At 44.7% G+C, this 18739-nt stretch overlaps 1 protein-coding gene across 3 annotated transcripts in view; it reads left to right on the forward strand.

The window, feature by feature from the left end:
- Positions 1 to 18739, forward strand: part of CACNA2D4 (calcium voltage-gated channel auxiliary subunit alpha2delta 4) — a 212421-nt gene extending 193682 nt beyond the window's left edge. For 2 of the 3 annotated variants that reach the window (XM_043517792.1, XM_043517780.1), the window contains exons 31-38: positions 394 to 464; positions 2599 to 2674; positions 3648 to 3700; positions 5065 to 5120; positions 7224 to 7341; positions 14349 to 14461; positions 15461 to 15543; positions 16684 to 18739. In XM_043517792.1, coding sequence (XP_043373727.1) covers positions 394 to 464; positions 2599 to 2674; positions 3648 to 3700; positions 5065 to 5120; positions 7224 to 7341; positions 14349 to 14461; positions 15461 to 15543; positions 16684 to 16779 — 666 coding nt within the window. In that variant the 3' untranslated portion in view covers positions 16780 to 18739. Of the gene's footprint in view, positions 1 to 393; positions 465 to 2598; positions 2675 to 3647; positions 3701 to 5064; positions 5121 to 5874; positions 5896 to 7223; positions 7342 to 14348; positions 14462 to 15460; positions 15544 to 16683 lie in introns of all 3 variants that reach the window. The other variant, XM_043517786.1, reaches the window with a different exon arrangement.

An 18739-nucleotide genomic window follows, 5' to 3' on the forward strand; every position in this document is an offset into this window, starting at 1 on the left:
TAAACATGTAACTGCACATACACATTCTGGCTCTCTGTCCCCCTATAGTCGCTGAACCACACAGAGATTTACGAGTCAGCTACAGATTTTGAGCTAACATAGCTGAGTCTTTTAGCTCAGGCAGGAGGGGCACATGCTTTCAGAACCTGTGAGCACAGGTCACAAATATTCACAAGAGAATACAGGCCCCCACCTCAAACTTCTCAGCCAATCAAAAGCTAGAGCTATGTGATACCTCTTTAAAGGTGCTTGTTGTTTATTAACAGTATTCACCAGGCAGTATATCCTACAGTTTTTAGACCAAATGAATTGGTTTCACCAATAGAAAGCTTGGGAACTTTATCACTAACATTTCTCTCTTCCCTCTCCCCTTTTATCACACTGTCTGTGCAGACCGGAAAATTTTTTGGTGAAGTGGACGGCTCAGTAATGACCCAACTCCTAAACATGGGAATGTTCAGGCAGTAAGTGGAGATCTCCTCTGTACCTTTCTTCTGTTAGAAGGTGATAAAGGTGGGGATGGAATGTATTGTCCCAGTGACAGTGGTATAGCTGGCTTTAAGGACAATGAGGGAAACCATGAGATGGGGCAGGAAGTTCAATTGTTTATTTCCCTACTGTCAATTTTCCTACAGATTCTCCTTCACCTAGCATCTTCCCCCTTACCAGAATCCTCACATTTCTTGTTTTCTCCCTTCTCCTGCCAGGCTGTGACGCAGCAGGGAGGGGGGAGTGTTGACCTGGGAATGTGGCAGGGGAGTTTCATTGGGGATGGAAAAGGAGTACTTGTGGCACCCTAAAGACTAACAAATTTATTTGAGCATAAGCTTTCGTGAGCTACAGCTCACTTCATCGGATGACCCTGTAACCTGAGCCTGGAGGGGTGGGGGGAGGTAACATCTCTGCCCAGGAAACTGAACAAAGGCGAGAGCCTGCTAGAGGGGTTTTGGTTTCAGTTTTGTGCTGGGTGGTGGAATGCAGGGAACTCCTAGGCTGCCCCCCAGAAGGACTTGGCTGAAGGGTCCTGGTTGTACCCACAAGCTCTGTTTTAGACTGTGTTCCTATTGTCCAATAAACCTTCCATTTTGCTGGCTAGCTGAGAGTCACGGTAGAGGAAGAGGGGTGCAGGGCCCAGACTCCCGCACACTCCGTGACACAGGCTTCTCTTGCTTACTGGATCCAGCTACTGCAAAGCATCATGGGATCAACTAAATCCAAAACTGCCCCAGTCTTGCACTATGTGAACTGCACCCATGTCTTAGTCCCATATGTTAGAAGGTGGGGTGGGTGGGTGTGTGTGTGTGGGTGTGTGTGTCTGCTTTTGGTTGAAAGCTTTTCAGTTTCTCATCAGGCCTTGAAAGACTTTAAATGATTGGCTGGCTGCCAGAGATCTCCCCAGTAGCTGCAATACAGTTGGTTGAAAATGTTTTCCCTTTGAATGTCCTTCACTGGTTTAGTTGCATGCACACTAATTCTTTAGTAAATTCAGAAACAAATTAAACATTTAGATGGATTAAAAATGGATTACTCAGGTAGATAAATTATAATCCTCCTGCTTGAGGACATACAATGGTCACCATCTGAATTCAGGAAGAAATTTCTTCCTTTGATATAGTATTGCACAGTGTAGCCTGTGTTAAGTAAAAAAAATGGGTTTTGGCCTAAGTGTAGAAGAGTATGGAGAAATTAAAGTTGCTAGTGTAAGAAAAGTTAGAGAGAAGTTGAAAACAGTAAGATAGAAAAATTGAAGTTGGCTACAACGTAACTTTGCTCATGTCCTTCCTATATTTTGCTTAGGACTAGTTTTAGCAGTGTTTTAGTGTGTTTTTAAAAATGATAAATGTTTTATTAAAATGTTATCTCTATTAGTAGCATGAAAATACATTGTTATAGATGTCAATTTAAATAATGTGCAATGTAAAAAAACAAAAAGATGGCAAAAATGTGAATATAGTAATAAGTGGGTTTAATGTTAATTATTCTTATAATAGTTATAAAAAAGTAGTTTTGTTAAAATTGAGGAGACTTCCAATCAATATCAAAAAAGTACCGTTAGGTTCCAAGCTTATAAAACTGTACTTTACTCTGTTGTCAGTGGACTAATCACGCATTGACAGACTATTTCACCGTCAAGTGCAAATATAACTGTAGTATTGTGTAAGCAGTAATTGCATGCCTGTTTGCTTAACTAATAATTTTTCTTTTGAATCAAGTTCAGTTTATCATTCACAGTGTTGCCTAGTGGTCCTTTGCTAAATAGATTGTCTGTAACAGACATGGGGCTCTAATCTGAAAACTAAGTTGTGTTTTATTGCACCCTTTTCTTAACAGCTTCATATTAATTGGGAACATTTCAACATAAAAGTTACAACAGCTACAACACCTCTCTCAGCAGCATCCAGCATTAGCCACAGACAGGACAGTGGACTAGATAGACCATCAGTCAAATCAAGCATGGCAATTCTTATGTACAAAAATATATCCAGGATATAGCCTGAGTAGGAAAAAAATTAGCTCACACTTGAGTGACTATCTCATGGATGGTCGCACTTCTTGCTTTTGACTGTTTGTTTGCTTGTTTTGCTTTGCTTTTTATAGAGTGACAATGTACGACTATCAGGCCATGTGTAAAATGCCCTACCATCATCACAGCGGTGCCCGGCCTCTGCTCAGTGTACGTATCTCCCTACAGTCAGCCCATTGCATGAATGTTCATCAGTAGTTTGGTCCAGAACTTCTCTAATGCCTTGAAACATATTCCTGTTAAGAGATAAGGAGTTGTTTGTTCTCAAGTGATAGGAAATTCAAACCTGATATAGGACAATGCAACTCCATTTCCTTCAGCCATTTCAATGCGGTCTGAAATTGGCCCATCATGTCCATCAGGCATATAGGGAACCACAGAAATCTATGCAATGAACTGTCTCCAGTACAGTGCCAGGTTTTTCTTAGGTTACAATCTGTAGATGAAAATGGAGGAATTGACTGGGCATTGCAATGTCAGCATCAGGAGAAAGTCTCTAGGAAGAGGCATTCAGACTACCATGGAAAAGATGAAGACATGGAATAGAGGGACCAAAGCTAAACGTTCTGAGAATAGCATGTAGGCCAGGATCTACCTAAAAAGATAGGTAGATTGGGCAGTAGGCAATCCACTTTAAAAAAGGCTGGATGGATATGAGTTAATATGCTGTGTTGTCAAAAGCAGACAATATTAACTTTAGTGCAAGGCTGCTAGTGCCACAGCTTGTACCAAAAGTACCACTTACCATCAGATGATAACAGCATTTTAAACCGGCATTGTCCCATTTAGTTGGTTTATTTCCTCCCTGTTCTGTGCTCCCAGAGGTCATCCATACCAGTGGAAAATCACGAAGTAATTACATCTTCAAAGTCCCATGCACATTTGGAATAAACTCTCTGACCCAATGTAAGTGGAATTGTGGAGATATTATTGGTAGCAAGGAGACTCCACTGGCTTTTGATGCATTTTGCAAATTTCCCATCGATTCCAAGAGCTTAAATTCTAGCCCATTTCCAAGAGTTTGCTTGGTAGAGAGAACCTAGATAAAATATTGAGTCCTGCAGAACGACTGTCTTTTCTGTGAGCAGATCTTTATGGTATTCTCTTTTTTCTTTTTCTCCAGCTCATTTATACCTTTTTCGCTGCAGTGAAGTGGCTGATAAGTGATTTCCTCGTGTGAGTACATCAGTTTGGGAGGATCACACCAACAGGAGAGAGATCTAACAAATTCAAGCACAGGTTCCTTGTTAAGACATGACTACAGCAGAACCTCAGAGTTACAAACATCTCAGGAATGGAGGTTGTTTGTAACTCTGAACAAAACATTATGGCTGCTCTTTCAAAAGTTTGAACATTGACTTAATACAGCTTTGAAACTTTACTATGCAGAAGAAAAATGCTACTTTCCCTTTATTTTTTTAGTAGTTTACATTTAACACAGAACTGTACTGTGTTTGCTTTTTTTTTTTTCCTTCCCTCCTGCTGCTGCCTGACTGCATATTTCCAGTTCCAGATGAGTGTGGGGTTGACTGGTCAGTTCATAACTCTGGTGTTCGTAACTTTGAGGTTCTACTGCATAGGCATTTCTGTGGCATTCATCACCATAGTACCTGAGCACCTCACCACAGTCCTGTGAGATACAGAAGTACTAATATTCCCATTTTGCAGATTGGGAAGCGGAGGCACAGAGTGGTCATGTGATTTGCCCAAGGTCATCAGAGTGCAAAGTCTGTGGCAGAACCAGAAATATCACCTAGATCTCCCAACTCCCAATGCAGTTCCTTTAACCACTAGACCATCCTTCCTTTTCAGATTTGACTAAAATCAGTTGAGAGCAATTGTTCAGTTGAAAAGAGATAAAGAAAGAAGAAATTAGTCTGTTCAAATAAGGATCCTAGTGACATTCTGGAGACTATACCCTGTGTTTCCTGCACATGGTGCAATGGGGGGGAGAGAGAAGAGAAGTTTAAACAGGAGCACGGGAGTCAGCTTCCCCTCAGATTGAGGAAGTTCAGATCTACATCTGGGTCCAAATGTTGCTGCTTCAATCAGTCTTTACATTGGACCCAAACTGAAGCACTGAATCTAAAACATTCTTGAAGTTTGGAAAGGAGCCAGAGTCCAAGGCTTGAGCCCATCTTTAGTACAAATTAGTTCACCAGCTGTTGCTGTGTTTGCATAGTACCTGCTTCTGTCACACTGATCAATCCTTGCTCCACAGCTGGTTCTCACGATGCTTGAATCATTTCTCAGCCTCAAAGGCCATGGAGCTAATGAATGCACTGGGTGCGAGGCAGCCTACACTGTCCTTTGGGAATAAGGCACAATTAGCCATTCCAGAATGAACAGAGCAAATCAGAGAGCCCAAGGGATGTGCTGAAGGGGTGAAAAAGGTCTCAGGCTTCTTCTGCAAGAAAATTCACATTGCACATTTTAGAACTTGGGCTCTTTAGGCCCTGACAGTCCACTGGGCCATCTCTGTGACACCTGTATCCTTCTGGACTAGTGTAAAATGTCCTCTCTTCTTGCTCTTTTGTCAGATTTCTTTTGGAGTTTAATATTTGCGGCTTCTGGCACTCAGACAACTTGGCAGATGGTAAGTATGCAGGAATACAGCTACCCCATAGCACACAAATGTTACAGCACCACTGGAGGAAGGAGTTACACAGAGAAATTTTGCACAGTGCCAAGCACATTGGCACCAGGAATTTAGTCTCCGGGTCCTATTACCACCATGTTCAAGACCTGCTGAAGCTTCAAAGCTGAAAAGCATTCAGAATGAAGTTCGTGTCTCAGTGTCCCAGTGCCTGGGGCTACAGTGACTTCACAGCAGCTTAATATCACATGAAGCAGTAGAATGGTTTCTTCTCCCCTGGTATCCTGATAAGTTTTCCCCACATTGGACCAATTGAATATATAAGTCAGCTGTGGTGCATATTCAGTTGAAAGACTCCCTCAGGTTCTATGGAGTTCTATAGCCAACATATAATTCTCCATTAAATGATACAGAATGGTTTTAAAAAGCTATAATTTGTCGTCATTTCCTACTACCTTCTATAGGGTATCTATCAGTCAAGACAACGAAAACAGAACATTGCACAATAGTTGAGCACAATGCCTCATTAGGAGCTGGAAGGATCTGTATGAATTAGGCTGTATTGTAATATGAAATCCTTACTAGTGATTCATAGGGTCTGATTCCTGTACTATTCATCATCACTTCCTTCTCTGCTTTCTTTCATTTTCCCCTCGCTCCATCCATGACCTCCGCATATGACTTCATACATTCACTGTGCTGCCATCTTGTGCGACTGTCATGTGAACCCATCTTCATTATGTGACTCGGATAGCCAAGTCCGTCTTCCATCATTGTAAGTAGACTGAACAATTTGAGTTTCCTAGGAATGGAAAGGGGAGGTTCACAAAGCATTTAGTTAGAAGCCTTAAGATGGGAAGGGGCAAGCAAACTAGTCCTCTTGGGTTTTTTCCTGCAACGGTCCTGAATTTGCAGTGAGGTTTCAGAGCAATGCAGGCAGTGGTGCCTAACAGCAGGTCTTTGCACTGCCGATGGATGGTGATAGAGGTGTTATTTGTTCCATTTGTTGAGCTGCCAATATGGGCTAGGTCTCTGAGAAGTCAACAAATGGAGGAAAATACTAAACTCTTTAGTGATTGGCTGACTAAACAAAGCCTAGCCAATTATTACTACAATTCAGATGGATCCTTGGCCTCTTCTAATATCAGCAAGTATGAAGGGGCCTTTGACTAACTAGGTCTTGTAGAGAACTTGGTGACCAAGCTACCACTATGTCTCTTTTTCCAGGAGCTATTCAGGAAATGAACAAATGATAAGCCACTCCTTCATATGAAATAAACCACACTGTTTTATATACTTCAAATATTAACAGGCAACGTAGGTTTTCCTTCCACAATATCTTGGCTTAACTCTGCCTCACTAATAGTGCTATGGTAATGCTAAAATAGTTAAATCAATACATCCCCCCAACTGGGGACTCAGTTGAACCAGTCTAAAAGTACCTTATACTGGTATAGCTTGTTCTCGTTCACTATGGGAATAGCTGTACTGATGTAAGGTACTGCTATAAGAGCATCCATGGTAGGGGAGTTGTACCACTTTAACTATATGAGTACAGTTAAAAACAGTGTGTGATAAGGCCTAGTGTTACTTTATCAATGTAACCATAGAGTAATATCTCAAACATTTCTCCTGCTATGCTGGTTTTCCCACACCACCTAGTGGCTTTAAATATCAGTACACTTCATTTTTGTCAGTAACTTTGCCTTTTTTTTTGGCACTATCCACATTTTTCTTTCAATCCATTTCTCTGGGCATGTCTACACTTATCGGTAGATCAGCACTGTTGCAATCGATGCAGCGAGTGTCAATTTAGCAGGTCTGGTGAAGACATGCTAAATTGATGGGAGAGCACTCTTCCATTGATTTGTGTACTCCACCTCCCTGAGAAGCGTAAAGGAAGTCAATGGGAGATGCTCTCCCGTCAACATAGCACAGTATAGCCATCGCAGTAATGGATTGAACTACATTGACTTCAGTTACGTGAATAACGGAACTGAAGTTGCGTAAGTTAGATCGATTTACCATGGTAATGTAGACCAGCCCTCAGTCTCTCCGTTCCCCAGTCCTCATTTCTGACTTCATCTCTTTTTGCCATTGCAGCTCACAAACATAAGAAACATGATATGCTACAGCCGTGCGACACAGAATACCCTGTCTTCGTGTACGAGACCACCATCAAAGAGACCAATGGGCTGATAGAGTGCGGAGACTGTCAAAAGTAAGAAATAAGTCTCCCCTTTTATTTCAGGACTTTACCTGTAGACCTCCACTCCTTCCTCTGATTCATCCCAGCTCATTGATACCACCTGAAACTCACTGAAAGAGAATGACAATATTTTAGAACAATCCCCTGATACACTGTGCCTGTTTGTCGCCAGCATTTCTAAAGCACCTCACATGTAGGGTGACCAGATGTCCCAGTTTTATAGGGACAGTCCCAATTTTGGGGTCTTTTTCTTATATAGGCTCCTATTACCACCCCCCACCGCCCCGTCCCAATTTTTCACATTTGCTGTCTGGTCACCCTACTCACACGATCAATGGAACTCCCTGGTCACATTGCATGTCAGCAGAGGTAGACAGAGAGGTCTGTCAGAACCCCTGGTTTTAAAATAAAACACAAAAACAAAATTTTCTATTAATACCAAGAGCTGGTTGGGAAATAGGCAAAAATGCACACAGAAAAATCAGTCAGTCATTTTCATTCCACAGATTAAAGAGAGGAACAATTTTTTGTTTATTCAAAATTTTTTACAAACATTTTCTGTTTAGAAAGCATTGATTTTCAAATAGTTTTCAGTTTTCCTTTTTCTCCCTATTTTCATTTGTTTCCCCCTTCCTTCCATTTTTCCACAGAAAAAAGGGGGCAGGGAAAAAGAGAAGAAATAAAGGAAAAATTATAAACCAAAAAAGGCAAAAAGTGGGTACATTTCTTGCTTTCCAACTTCATCAAAAAAAAAAAAAAGGAAAATTAAAAAAAAAATTGTGAAAGTTTCTGATTTTGAATAAAGGTCATTTTTCAACAACTAAAATGTGATCAGCTCTTAATAACCCTTACATTATTAAAGCTGAAAATGATTAAAATGAGATTATTTTTTACCCTTTATGCTGGTGAATTTCACATTTTCATTTATAGTCAGCTTGCCTTTCGGGTTGCCATGCACTAGCCTAATGCTGCAGTCTTTGCCACCCACACACTGCAGGGAGATATTTAAATCCATTTTTAACACTTCTATTGATTTTAGGCTTTGCAAAAATCTAATTTTTCACAGAACCCAAGTGTGGACTCTAAACAAATCTAACAGATGCCCTGGGTAACTATAGACCAGTTAACCTGATATCAGTCCCAGGCAAAACAATGAAAAAACTGTCATGTGATTCTGTTGATAAAGAACACCAGGTATATAATTAATGCTAGTTCACGTGGTTGAAACCTGATTTAATTCTTTGAGGAGACTACAAGTTTGGTTGATAACGGTCACTGCGTAGATGTAATAGACTTTTGCAAGACATTTGACTTAGTACCACATGACATTCTGATTTAAAAATTAGCTCTATACGGTATCGATAGAGCACATATTAAATGGATTAAGAAGTGGCTAACTGACAGATCTCAAAAAGAAAAGGAGTATTTGTGGAACCTTAGAGTAACATTTATTTGAGCATAAGCTTTTTGTGAGCTACAACTCACTTCATTGGATGCACGAAAGCTTATGCTCAAATAAATTTGTTAGTCTCTAAGATGCCACAAGTCCTCCTTTTCTTTTTGAGGATACAGACTAACATGGCTGCTACTCTGAAAGATCTCAAAAAGTAACCCTAAAGGGAAATCATCAAAGAAAGGGGGAGGGTGGTGTTTCTTGTGAGGTTCCATAGGGATTAATGCTAGACCCAATGCTATTCACCATTTCTAATCAATGATCTGGAAGTAAATATAAAATCACTGCTGATGAAACTTGCAGGTGACCCAGACTGGCAAATAACGGTAAGACAGTGCAGTCATACAGAGCCATCTGGACCACTTGGTAACCTGGGCCCATTCAAACAAAAGGCTTTTTAATATGGACAAATGCAAAGTTGTATATCTAGGACCAAGGCATGCAGGCTATGACTACAGACTGGACTATATGCTAGAAAGCAGTGACTAAAAAAGTTTAGGGGGTCCCAGTGGACAAGCAACTCAAGGGGAGCTCCCAACACGATCCTGTGCGGAAAAGGGCTAATGTGATCCTTGGATGTACAAACAGGGGAGTAGTTAGTAGGAGGAGTAGAGAGGTGATTTTTACCTCTGTATACTGCATTAGTCAGACTGCTATTAAAATACGGTGTACAGGTCTGGTGTCCTTTGAAAAGTAGTTTGCATAGTTTGAGAAGATGTAAAAACGAGCCACCAAAATTATTCAAGGGCTGGAGAAAAAGCCTTACAGTGAGCACTGTAGAGAGCTCCATCTGTTTAGATTCTCAAAAAGAAGAATGAGAGGTTATTTGATTACAGAATACAAGAACCTTTATGGGGAGAAAATAGTGGGTAATAATTACAGGGTTCTTTAGTGGAGAAAGGCATAATAAGATTAAGAACCAATTAATGGAAGCTGTGGCCAAACAAGTTCAGATTAGAAATAAGATAGGTATTTTTGACAATGAGGGTGATTAGCTCTTGGAACAAACTACCAAGAGAAGTGAATGGATTCTCCAGCTCTTGATGTCCTCATAGCAAGACTGGATGCCTTTCTGGAAGATGTGCTTTAGCCAAATATACCACCAGCTATCGGGCTCAATACAGGGGTTTCTGGGTGAAGTTTAAAGGGCTGTGATATATAGGAGGAGCAGACTAGATGATCTAATAGAGCCTTACAGTCTATGAACCTCTGAATTGTGCAGACTGGGAAGTACATATGGGGCTAGACATATGTTTATTAGAATGAACTTTTAGAGCTAAATTGTGAGTTCGCCACTAGGAATTGAGGATAGATCACTATTCCTTCCCCCAGGTCCTGCTTCCTCCTACCAGTAACAAATCAAGCTATCATCCCCAGCACAGCTCTACTGAGTGTGGGGGATGAAAGCATGGAGTGTGAGCTTTCTGGACCGAAAGGCCAGGTAGCCTGCACACAGGGGTGAAAGTAACTGAGGCCACTTACTGGTACAGGGCGGGGCGGCTCCGGCCCCCGGAAGGGGCAGGGCTGGAGGTCAGCATCCCCCAGCCAGGCCGCCTGGCCCATGTCACCCAGGGCTCCCATGTTGATTTAAAGGGCCTGGGGCTCCAGACGCCGCTGCTGTGGTAGCAGCAGCGGTGGCCGGAGCCCTGGGCCCTTTTAAATTGCCGGCCCCAGGGCAGCTGCTCCCTTTGCCCCCCCCCCCGCCCATCAGCAGCCGGGGCGGGGGGCAAAAGGGGCAGGGATGTTAAAGCGCTGCAGGGTCCTTTGCCACGGCAGCGCTTTTAACATTAAAGCACTGCCATAGCAAAGGGCCATCCTTAAAGTGCTGCCTTTTTTGCCCTGCCCCTTTTGCCCCCCCGTCAATGGCCCTGCTGGTACGGACCCTACCGGCAACGCTGCCAATGGGGGGAAGGGGTAGTGACATTAAAGTCCTACCGGCAGGGCCGCCGACAGGGGAGGCAAAAGGAGCAGAGACATTAAAACACTGGTGTGGCAGCGCTTTACTGTGGGCTGGGTATGGGCCGGTGCGGGTACTTACCAGTACGCGGTACTGGCCCATATCAGCTCACTTTCACCCCTGCCTACACAGGAGCATAAAGCAGCATGGGTGCTGCATTCTGATTCTCCCTTACACTCACCCAGCCGCCTATATGTATATTAGAAGCTGCAAGGTGGGTGAGGTAATATCTTTTACCTCTTTTACTTCTGTTGCTGAGAGAGACAAGCTTTCAAGCCACGCAGAGCTCTTCTTCAGGTCTGGGAAACATACTTAGAGCATCATAGCACAAGGCAAGGTGGAACAGATTCTTTAGCTTAAGTAGTTAGCACATATTCTAAGGGACCATTCAAGATAGAGTGGCCCATTCATACCTCTGCAGTCATAGGACAAAAAGAGGGGGTTAGACAATTACAGATGGTTGTAATAAGCATAAATCCAGTGTCTCTGTTCACGCCATGATTTTTAATGTTTAATAGAGTTATGAATTTAAGCTCTGAGGCTCAGCTTTTGAAAGTGTTATGCAGGTTTCTTTTGAGGATGGGGACTTAGAGTGATCGCTCTGTGAAGTGTTCACCTACAGGTGATAGGGTGTTTTTGTCTTATATCATTTTCCTGAGTGAATTCAGTCAAAAGTGTAGTGATTATCTGGTTTCACACACATAGTTGTTACTGCGACATTTAGTGAGGTACACCACATGTTGTGATAAGCAAGTGGAGGATCCATGGATCTTGAAAGGTGTGTTGTGTTGATCATTGTAGCAGTGGAAATATGTCTGCAGGTTTTACATGTTGTTCTGGCAAGGTCTGGTGCTGCTTTGAGTTGGTGTGTCATGGTCTGTGAGGAGCTTGCTTCCGAGGATGAAAAAATGCAGACATTCTTATTTTGCCATCATCGTTACACAATGCTATACAGCATCTTCTTCCATTCAACATTTACAGATTACAGAATACCCACTCCCCTCAAAATCCCAGCAGAGGGCAGCAGAGCACTGCAGTTCACACTTGTTTTAGCTGACTTTTTAGCTCAGTGGTCTGCAACCTTTCAGAAGTGGTGTGCTGAGTCTTCATTTATTCACTTTAATTTAAGCTTTCACATTTTAAATGTTTTTTTAGAAGGTCTCTCTCTCTCTCTCTAAAAGTCTCTATTATATAAATAAACTATTGTTGTATGTAAAATAAACAAGGTTTTCAAAATGTTTAAGAAGCTTCATTTAAAATTAAATTAAAATATTGATCTTATGCCACCGGCCCGCTCAGCCCGCTGCTGGTCTGGGATTCCATTCACCTAGGCTGGCAGGGGGCTGTGTGGGGCTTGTGGCCGGGACCCTGGATGGCAAGGGGCTGGCAGCCAGAACCCCAGACCGGCAGTGGGTTGAGCAGCTCAGCCCACTGCCGCTCAGGGGTTCCATCCGCCGGCTCCTGCCAGCCGGGATCCCGGCTGCTAGACCTGCTCAACCTGCTGCCGGTCTGGGGTCCCGGCCCTGCCCACATAGAGTGGGTGCCTACCTTCTCCCTGGTCCTAGCCATTCTCTTCCTCTCTCTCTGCACTGAGCTGAGGGTGGGAGTGCGCTGAGCACAGGGCTGGGGGTGAAGGAGCAGGCTGGGGGTTGGGGTGCAGGGTCTGGCCAGGAGCTAGAATGAGGGAGGGGGCTCAGGGTTGGGGCAGGAGGTTTGGATGTGGAGTGCTTACCTGGGCAGCTCCCATTTGGTGGGAGGGGTGCAGGTGGGGGAGGGGGTGCAGGAGCTCCTGTTTGGTGCTCAGGGTGGCGGTGTGGGGGGTGCAAGAGTCAGGGCTGGGGGCAGGCCTCTGAGGGGGGTGCAGGTGTCAGGGCATAGAGTGGGGGGGCCTGGGTATGTGTGGGGGTGCAGGAGTCAAGCAGAGGGCTGGGTGTGTGTGGGGGGGGTCAGGGCAGTGGGCTGGGATCGTGGGGTGCTCACGGCAGGGGGCTGGAGGGGGTATGCCCCGCTTCCACCACCCCCTTCTCCAAGGCCCTGCCCCCACTTCTTCTCTGCCTCCACCGGGAGCAGCGAGCACACTGACCCCGCTCCTCCCCACCCCCTGGCAAGGGCCATCAGCTGATCGGCGGGCAGGGAGGGATGGAGAGGAGGAGGGGCAGGAACCCAGCACACGGCGGGAAGAGGCAGGGGAGCCGGCAGGACCAAGCTTCTGCCCCTTGCCCCCGCAGGAGGGGGGAGGGGCGGAGAAGAGCAGGCCGGGCCCGACCGGGCCGGGCAGGATTTTTAATGGCACGCTGCTGCTGCCCCGGCATTAAAAACGGGCTCGCGTGCAGTCTTTGGCATGGGTGCCATAGGTTGCCGACGCCCGTTTTAGACACACTGCCTTTGGGTGTCATCACCAGAGCTGAGAGAAGAAGGTGGTGGCGGGGAGGTCGGGGGGTTAGGAACTGAACTGAAAAATCTGTCTGGATTCTAACCAAAACCATTTAAAAACAATTTTTTTTGTCAAACTTGAAAAAAAATTAAAAATGCGTTTCAAATCGAACAAAATATTACAGTCAATTTTAAATGAAGTTTCAGTTTTTCTATTTGATGTAGCCCGTTTGGGGTGTTTATTACATCTCCCCCTGCTTGGGGCATGGTTTTTAAATAAAGATATTGGCAAATCTGCATCTGAAATGTTATGAAACAAAAAGGCAAAACAAAACATTTCCAAGTCTTCAAAATAAAAATTTGAAATAAAACTCGTTGAATATTTTGGGCCGGGGGAGGGAGGGTTGAATGCAGCTTCTCAAAAATTCATAAATAGATTCAGAGCACCAAAAATGCATTTTTCAATGAAAAAAATCTATTCATCAAAAGAATTTCACCCAGCTCCAGTCATACATAACGTAGCAAAATACAGGAGTTTGTTGCACCTAGGTATGGGGCTGGGAATGTTCAGAGTTGTTCCCATCCCAGGAGCGAGCATTAGAGAAAGGGCTAGGAGGTGTAAAGGCTGAGGACTCACCGAGGGATGGTGAGTACTACTGGCTATGTACAGTAATGATGTATAAGGTTGTGTCACACCCATACATAGCTACAGCATCATGCAGATAGTTTTCTGACTACACCTTATATGCAGCTATAAAATGGGGTGGAGACACTTCTAATTACAAAGTGACGCTTCAGATTTTAATGGCACAAAACATCACGCAGTCACATTACATGAATGTGCTGTTTTGTATTACTGTGCTTCTATTTTTCTCAACCAAGTTTCTGCAACCTAAGCAAATTCTTATAAGACAATATATAAACACACAAATGTTTGTGTATTTGCCTAGTTTGGATTTTTTTTAAATTCAAATGGGTTTGGCATTATCTGAAGATAAAGAAAGTACTTTAATTTCATCAACTGAACCTCACCTCTCCTTCCCCCGCATTCTCTCTGTTCACTGTTCCTCTCCCTTCCCTGCCCTTTCCCTCCTGCCATCTCTTTCCCATTCTCTCTTCTCCTTGTATTCCTTGCCCATGGACATCATCAGCAGGTGCTGCAGTTTCCCTATCTTTTATTCTAACCACCTGCATTGGGGTGAGTGGGGATATGGTTTCTCTCTCTCCCTCCTACAGGATGTTTGTAGCACAGCAGATTGCCAACAGTAACCTCCTGCTCCTGGTTACAGATGCTGCCTGTGACTGCAGCATCTTCCCACCTGTCCTCCTGGAAGCAAAAGAAGTCAAATATATCCTTCTTCTATCACAGTGTGTTAGACTCTGCAGCCTTTTCTGCTGTTCTCCCACTGCAACAATTAGTCTGGGGGTGGAAGATCTGTTCATATAGCAATTAGCATGGGGGAGGAGAAAGGAGGAAAGAGCAGGGAGGTATGATCCATTTGTGATGCAGCAGGATGCAAGTGTGGGTACAACAGGCAGGCATGGTGGAGGGAGCAGAGAGCAGGGAGATAAAGCAGGCAGGTTAGAGATGTGATTGGCAATGAAAATCTTCCCTTTTAGCCACCCAAGAAATCTAACCCCATTTAGAGCCTGGTGTTGAAAAGTGGCCTCCATTGTGATGAGCAGAGTGCTGTGCCAACCATTCACTGCAGTGCAGGGGCTCCTGTATAGATATCTACGCTCGCTGAATAGGAAAAGTAATGACTAGTTGGCATGACGTGCAATGTTAAAGAATAGCCATGGTAGAGGTAGGGGAAGAACTAGAGGGTTGGGATAATAGGGGGAGGAAAGAGACAGACATGATTGTGGTGGGAGAACAGACATCTGAGAACAGTGGCCTAGTTATTCTGAGTTCAGGTAAGTCACCTACAGCAGGTGTTTCTTTAATTCAGTCCTGCAGGATCATGCCCCTTCCTCATTCACTGGTCACATTAAGCTTTCTGTCCCTATTATCCTGTCACCATGTGGTAAAGTAGCTAAGCATTTCTGCCTTCTCCTCAGCCTCTGTTCTGTGCACTCCCTCCCCAGCACAGAGCCAACCTGTGCTTTCTTTTTACAATCTTTTTCTTCCATACCGTAGCTTATTTTTTTTTTTACAGCCTTGGAGACTAGTCCTCCCACATTGTGAGTTTGTTTCTGTCCCCTCTTAGCCTCCCTCCGTCTGAATTCCTAGGGCCCTTGGACACAGCTCAGATTCAATCGTAGCTGTGTGAGGGACCTCACAGTCTTTTGTCTGTGCTGCTTTTGTCCCGTTCTAAATGCTACTGTTGGTCTTAATGGCAATACACATAACGCTTCGGTGAAGTGCGACAGGATGCGCTCCCAGAAACTGAGACGGCGGCCAGATACCTGCCATGCATTCCATCCGGAGGTACAGTAGGGACCATGGGGCATTGCAGCTAGCTAGCAGTCTTGTGTTCGGTCTCATTCATACCACTACACCTACTGCATAGGCTCAGAAATGCCCAAGAGCGTGTGATTATGTTCATTCTGTAGTGGTTTTCCAGCAAAGAGGACACTTAATTAAGGTGATCACCTTTTCAAAAATGCAAAACCGCCCCCTCCGCGATTCCCGGCCCATGGGAGCTGCAGAGGCGGCACTCAGGGCAGGGACAGCATGCAGAGCCTCCCTGGCCACCCCTACATCTAAGAGCCTGAGGGATATGCCAGCTGCTTCAGGGGAGCTGCGTGAAGCCAGCCTGGGAGCCTGCCAGCCCTGCACCTACCAGACTTTTAGCAGCCCAGGCAGCAGTGCTGACCGGAGCCACCAGGGTCCTCTTTAGAGTGGGTGTTCTAGTTAAAAAAAAAAAAAGGACACCTGGCAACGCTGCTGGCAGAGGCCTTTATTTTTAGACCACAAGATCCTAGTCCCCTACACCACACGTGTGTTTTAGCAAATGGCCAATCCTGTATATATGCAGCCTGCCATGGACCCAAGAGACTTTGCTACCTCAGCCTAGTGCACCTAAAGGCAGGAAGTGCAGATCCTTGCACTAGTAAATGGCTGTGTGTGAATCCCTCAAAGCAGTAAACTGGTGCATGGAGCTGGCTGCATGCAAAGGGCCTCAGTGGGGCTGTATAGGCAGTAAGTCCATGGAGGCTTTGGGAACCTGAATCCCAGCACCGATGCCATGGGGTGTGGATCCTACAGCACTCAGAGGCTGGGGGAGCAATTTCTGGCATTAGTGCATGGGTCTTTGAGAGCTCTAAGACAGAGGTTTTAAGACAGTTGGTTTTCCAGCCATCTACATGAATGAGTGACATGCTCTTGGAAGGTCCCCCAGCCTGAAAGCATGAGGCCCTTACTCTTGACCTGTCCCTTCCTCTCTGCTCAGTACAATATTGTCCCATAGTATTCACTGCCTCGGTCATTGTGTTGGCTGCAGCCTCCACTCCCTACATTCCATGAGCTCCTGAGCATCCTGGCAGTGGGATGAACCATTTTACTTGCCCTCTTGTGACCCTAGAAATAGATTTGCTGATCTTGTGCCTCCTCCTCATTTGTTCTCAGGAGAACGCTCAGGACTGCGGTGGAGCTGCTGAGATCTCAGCCTCGCTGTCATTACTCCTTCTAGCGCTGGTGACCTTTGCTGTCCTCCTGCGGTGACAGAATCTACCATGATCCTTACAATTCACAGAAATGATGGATAATACAAGGGAGTCCATTGCTTCCCAGGGACATTCTTAGAGCCAGAGTTGGAGCTGTAGGAGGGGAGAAGCCCACGATGTAGGCACTTTGAGACTTCCTGTGGACTTGTGGGGACAAGGCATTAGAGACCCCTCACATATTGGCCTGTCTCTCTGACAAAAGGCATATATAGTTCAGTTTTGTGTTTACAATGGAAGCTATTTCTTCCAAAAGAACTTGCAGCTTGAGTCCCAGCCACCAGGGCTGAGGATCAAATGGGATTAACTGTCTATGCAATAAACACTGGATTAGCTATTTCCAGCTCTGGAGACAATACCTGACCGATCAGAGGAGCTCATGAGGGATGTGAAGGCTCCAGGAACATCTGATACTATCTTCCTGTGGCTGGTTCTGCCCTCATCTGGCCTGGCACCTCACTTACACTTGCCTCTGCTGCTGATGGAGTCCATGCAGATGCAGTGGGGATTTCACCAGTGCTATCCACTACGTAGCAGAGCTCTCCATAATGTAATCTGCCTTGCTACACCACACCAGGCTGATTTACTACTGCATAGGATGGTTTGAAATGGGTACATATTGCCCTTCAGGAACAGCTGGGGTTTAGATATGGAATTTTATTTACTGAACATGTTGCTCACTGGGATCAAGGATTTTCAGCATCTTGGATTCCTGGTGGTTATGGGGGAAAGTGAAGACGAGAGTTAGGTATAAACTGCAGAGCAGGACAGCAGTAAGGAAAAATACCTCAGTGAGGCTCTGCACAAGGAAGTGGTTCCCTAACATAGGGAGGTTCCTAGAGACCAGATTCCCCACATCCGTGTTATACAATTCGTAACCTGGATTGCACCATCTTAAAAGGAGATCTGAGCAGAGGAAACAGCACAACTTTGGCAGTTTCTGCTGAAATAAGTATAACTAACCTAGAGCTTTGGTCCCCAGAACTGACTTCTCTTAAAAAGTGATTGAGCATCCTGGAAATTCTAACAAGCCTGCATACAAAGGGAAAGCCACCTACCTACCTGTCTGTTAAAAGCAAACCAAATGAAATATCCCCTCCAGTCGTAGGACCTACCTACAAAAAGAAGAAAGGAAAAAAGAAGAGGAAGTGGGGTTTGTGCTGCCGGCTGCTTTCTCTGCAGAAGCAGCTCAGAACCAAGCACTCGGAGCTATGCTGTCCTAATCAGTTGCTGAGGCCTCTGGCTGGGCTGGAGACAGTGGCAGTCACCCACTAATGATTCTGGTTGCTCCCAGCTGCCAGGCACGTGTTTTCAGGCATTACAAACAATGACCAGGGAAGAGGAAACAAGGTCTCTTCCCCCCCCCCCTTTTTTTTAAATGAAGTGCTTGCCATTGTCTCTTTAAAAACAAATATATGGTGTATTTTAAACAGATATTTAAGGTGTATTATGTTATACTTGGGACTGATCTCAGCCTTGTAACTCCAAGCAACCCCAACCCACTGGTCATGATTACAGCCATGGCAGAATCTATGGCTTGGGGGCAACTGAGTCATGCAACCCCTACAGCTCATTGGCAGCTTGCCAGGAGCTCAAGGGTTGGCCCTAATTTGCCTAAAATGGAGCAGATGGCAGCTGCCTTAATTAGTAATACACATGGAGACTACATCTCCCAGCATGCAGTACTGTCAATTGGGCCAAGTTCTGTCAGGGCCTCTGAGTGCTGCCATAATACAAATAAAACATGAATAATAAAACAATGAGGCAAAATGATTAAAGCATAGTCCAGCGATGAGTATTGTTAGTTCTACCATGTGCTCCCACTTCCCACAGCTCCCCATTATTTGCTCTCTCTCTCTCTCTCGCACCATCTGTCCCTGAGCCAGCCCCTCCCCTGTTAAAAAGGGCCAGACTACCCTATTGTAGACCTTGGACTGGGAATGAAGGAATGACAAAGAAAA

Source organism: Dermochelys coriacea, chromosome 1 (genome assembly GCF_009764565.3).
Source record: "Dermochelys coriacea isolate rDerCor1 chromosome 1, rDerCor1.pri.v4, whole genome shotgun sequence".
NCBI lineage: Eukaryota > Metazoa > Chordata > Testudines > Dermochelyidae > Dermochelys > Dermochelys coriacea.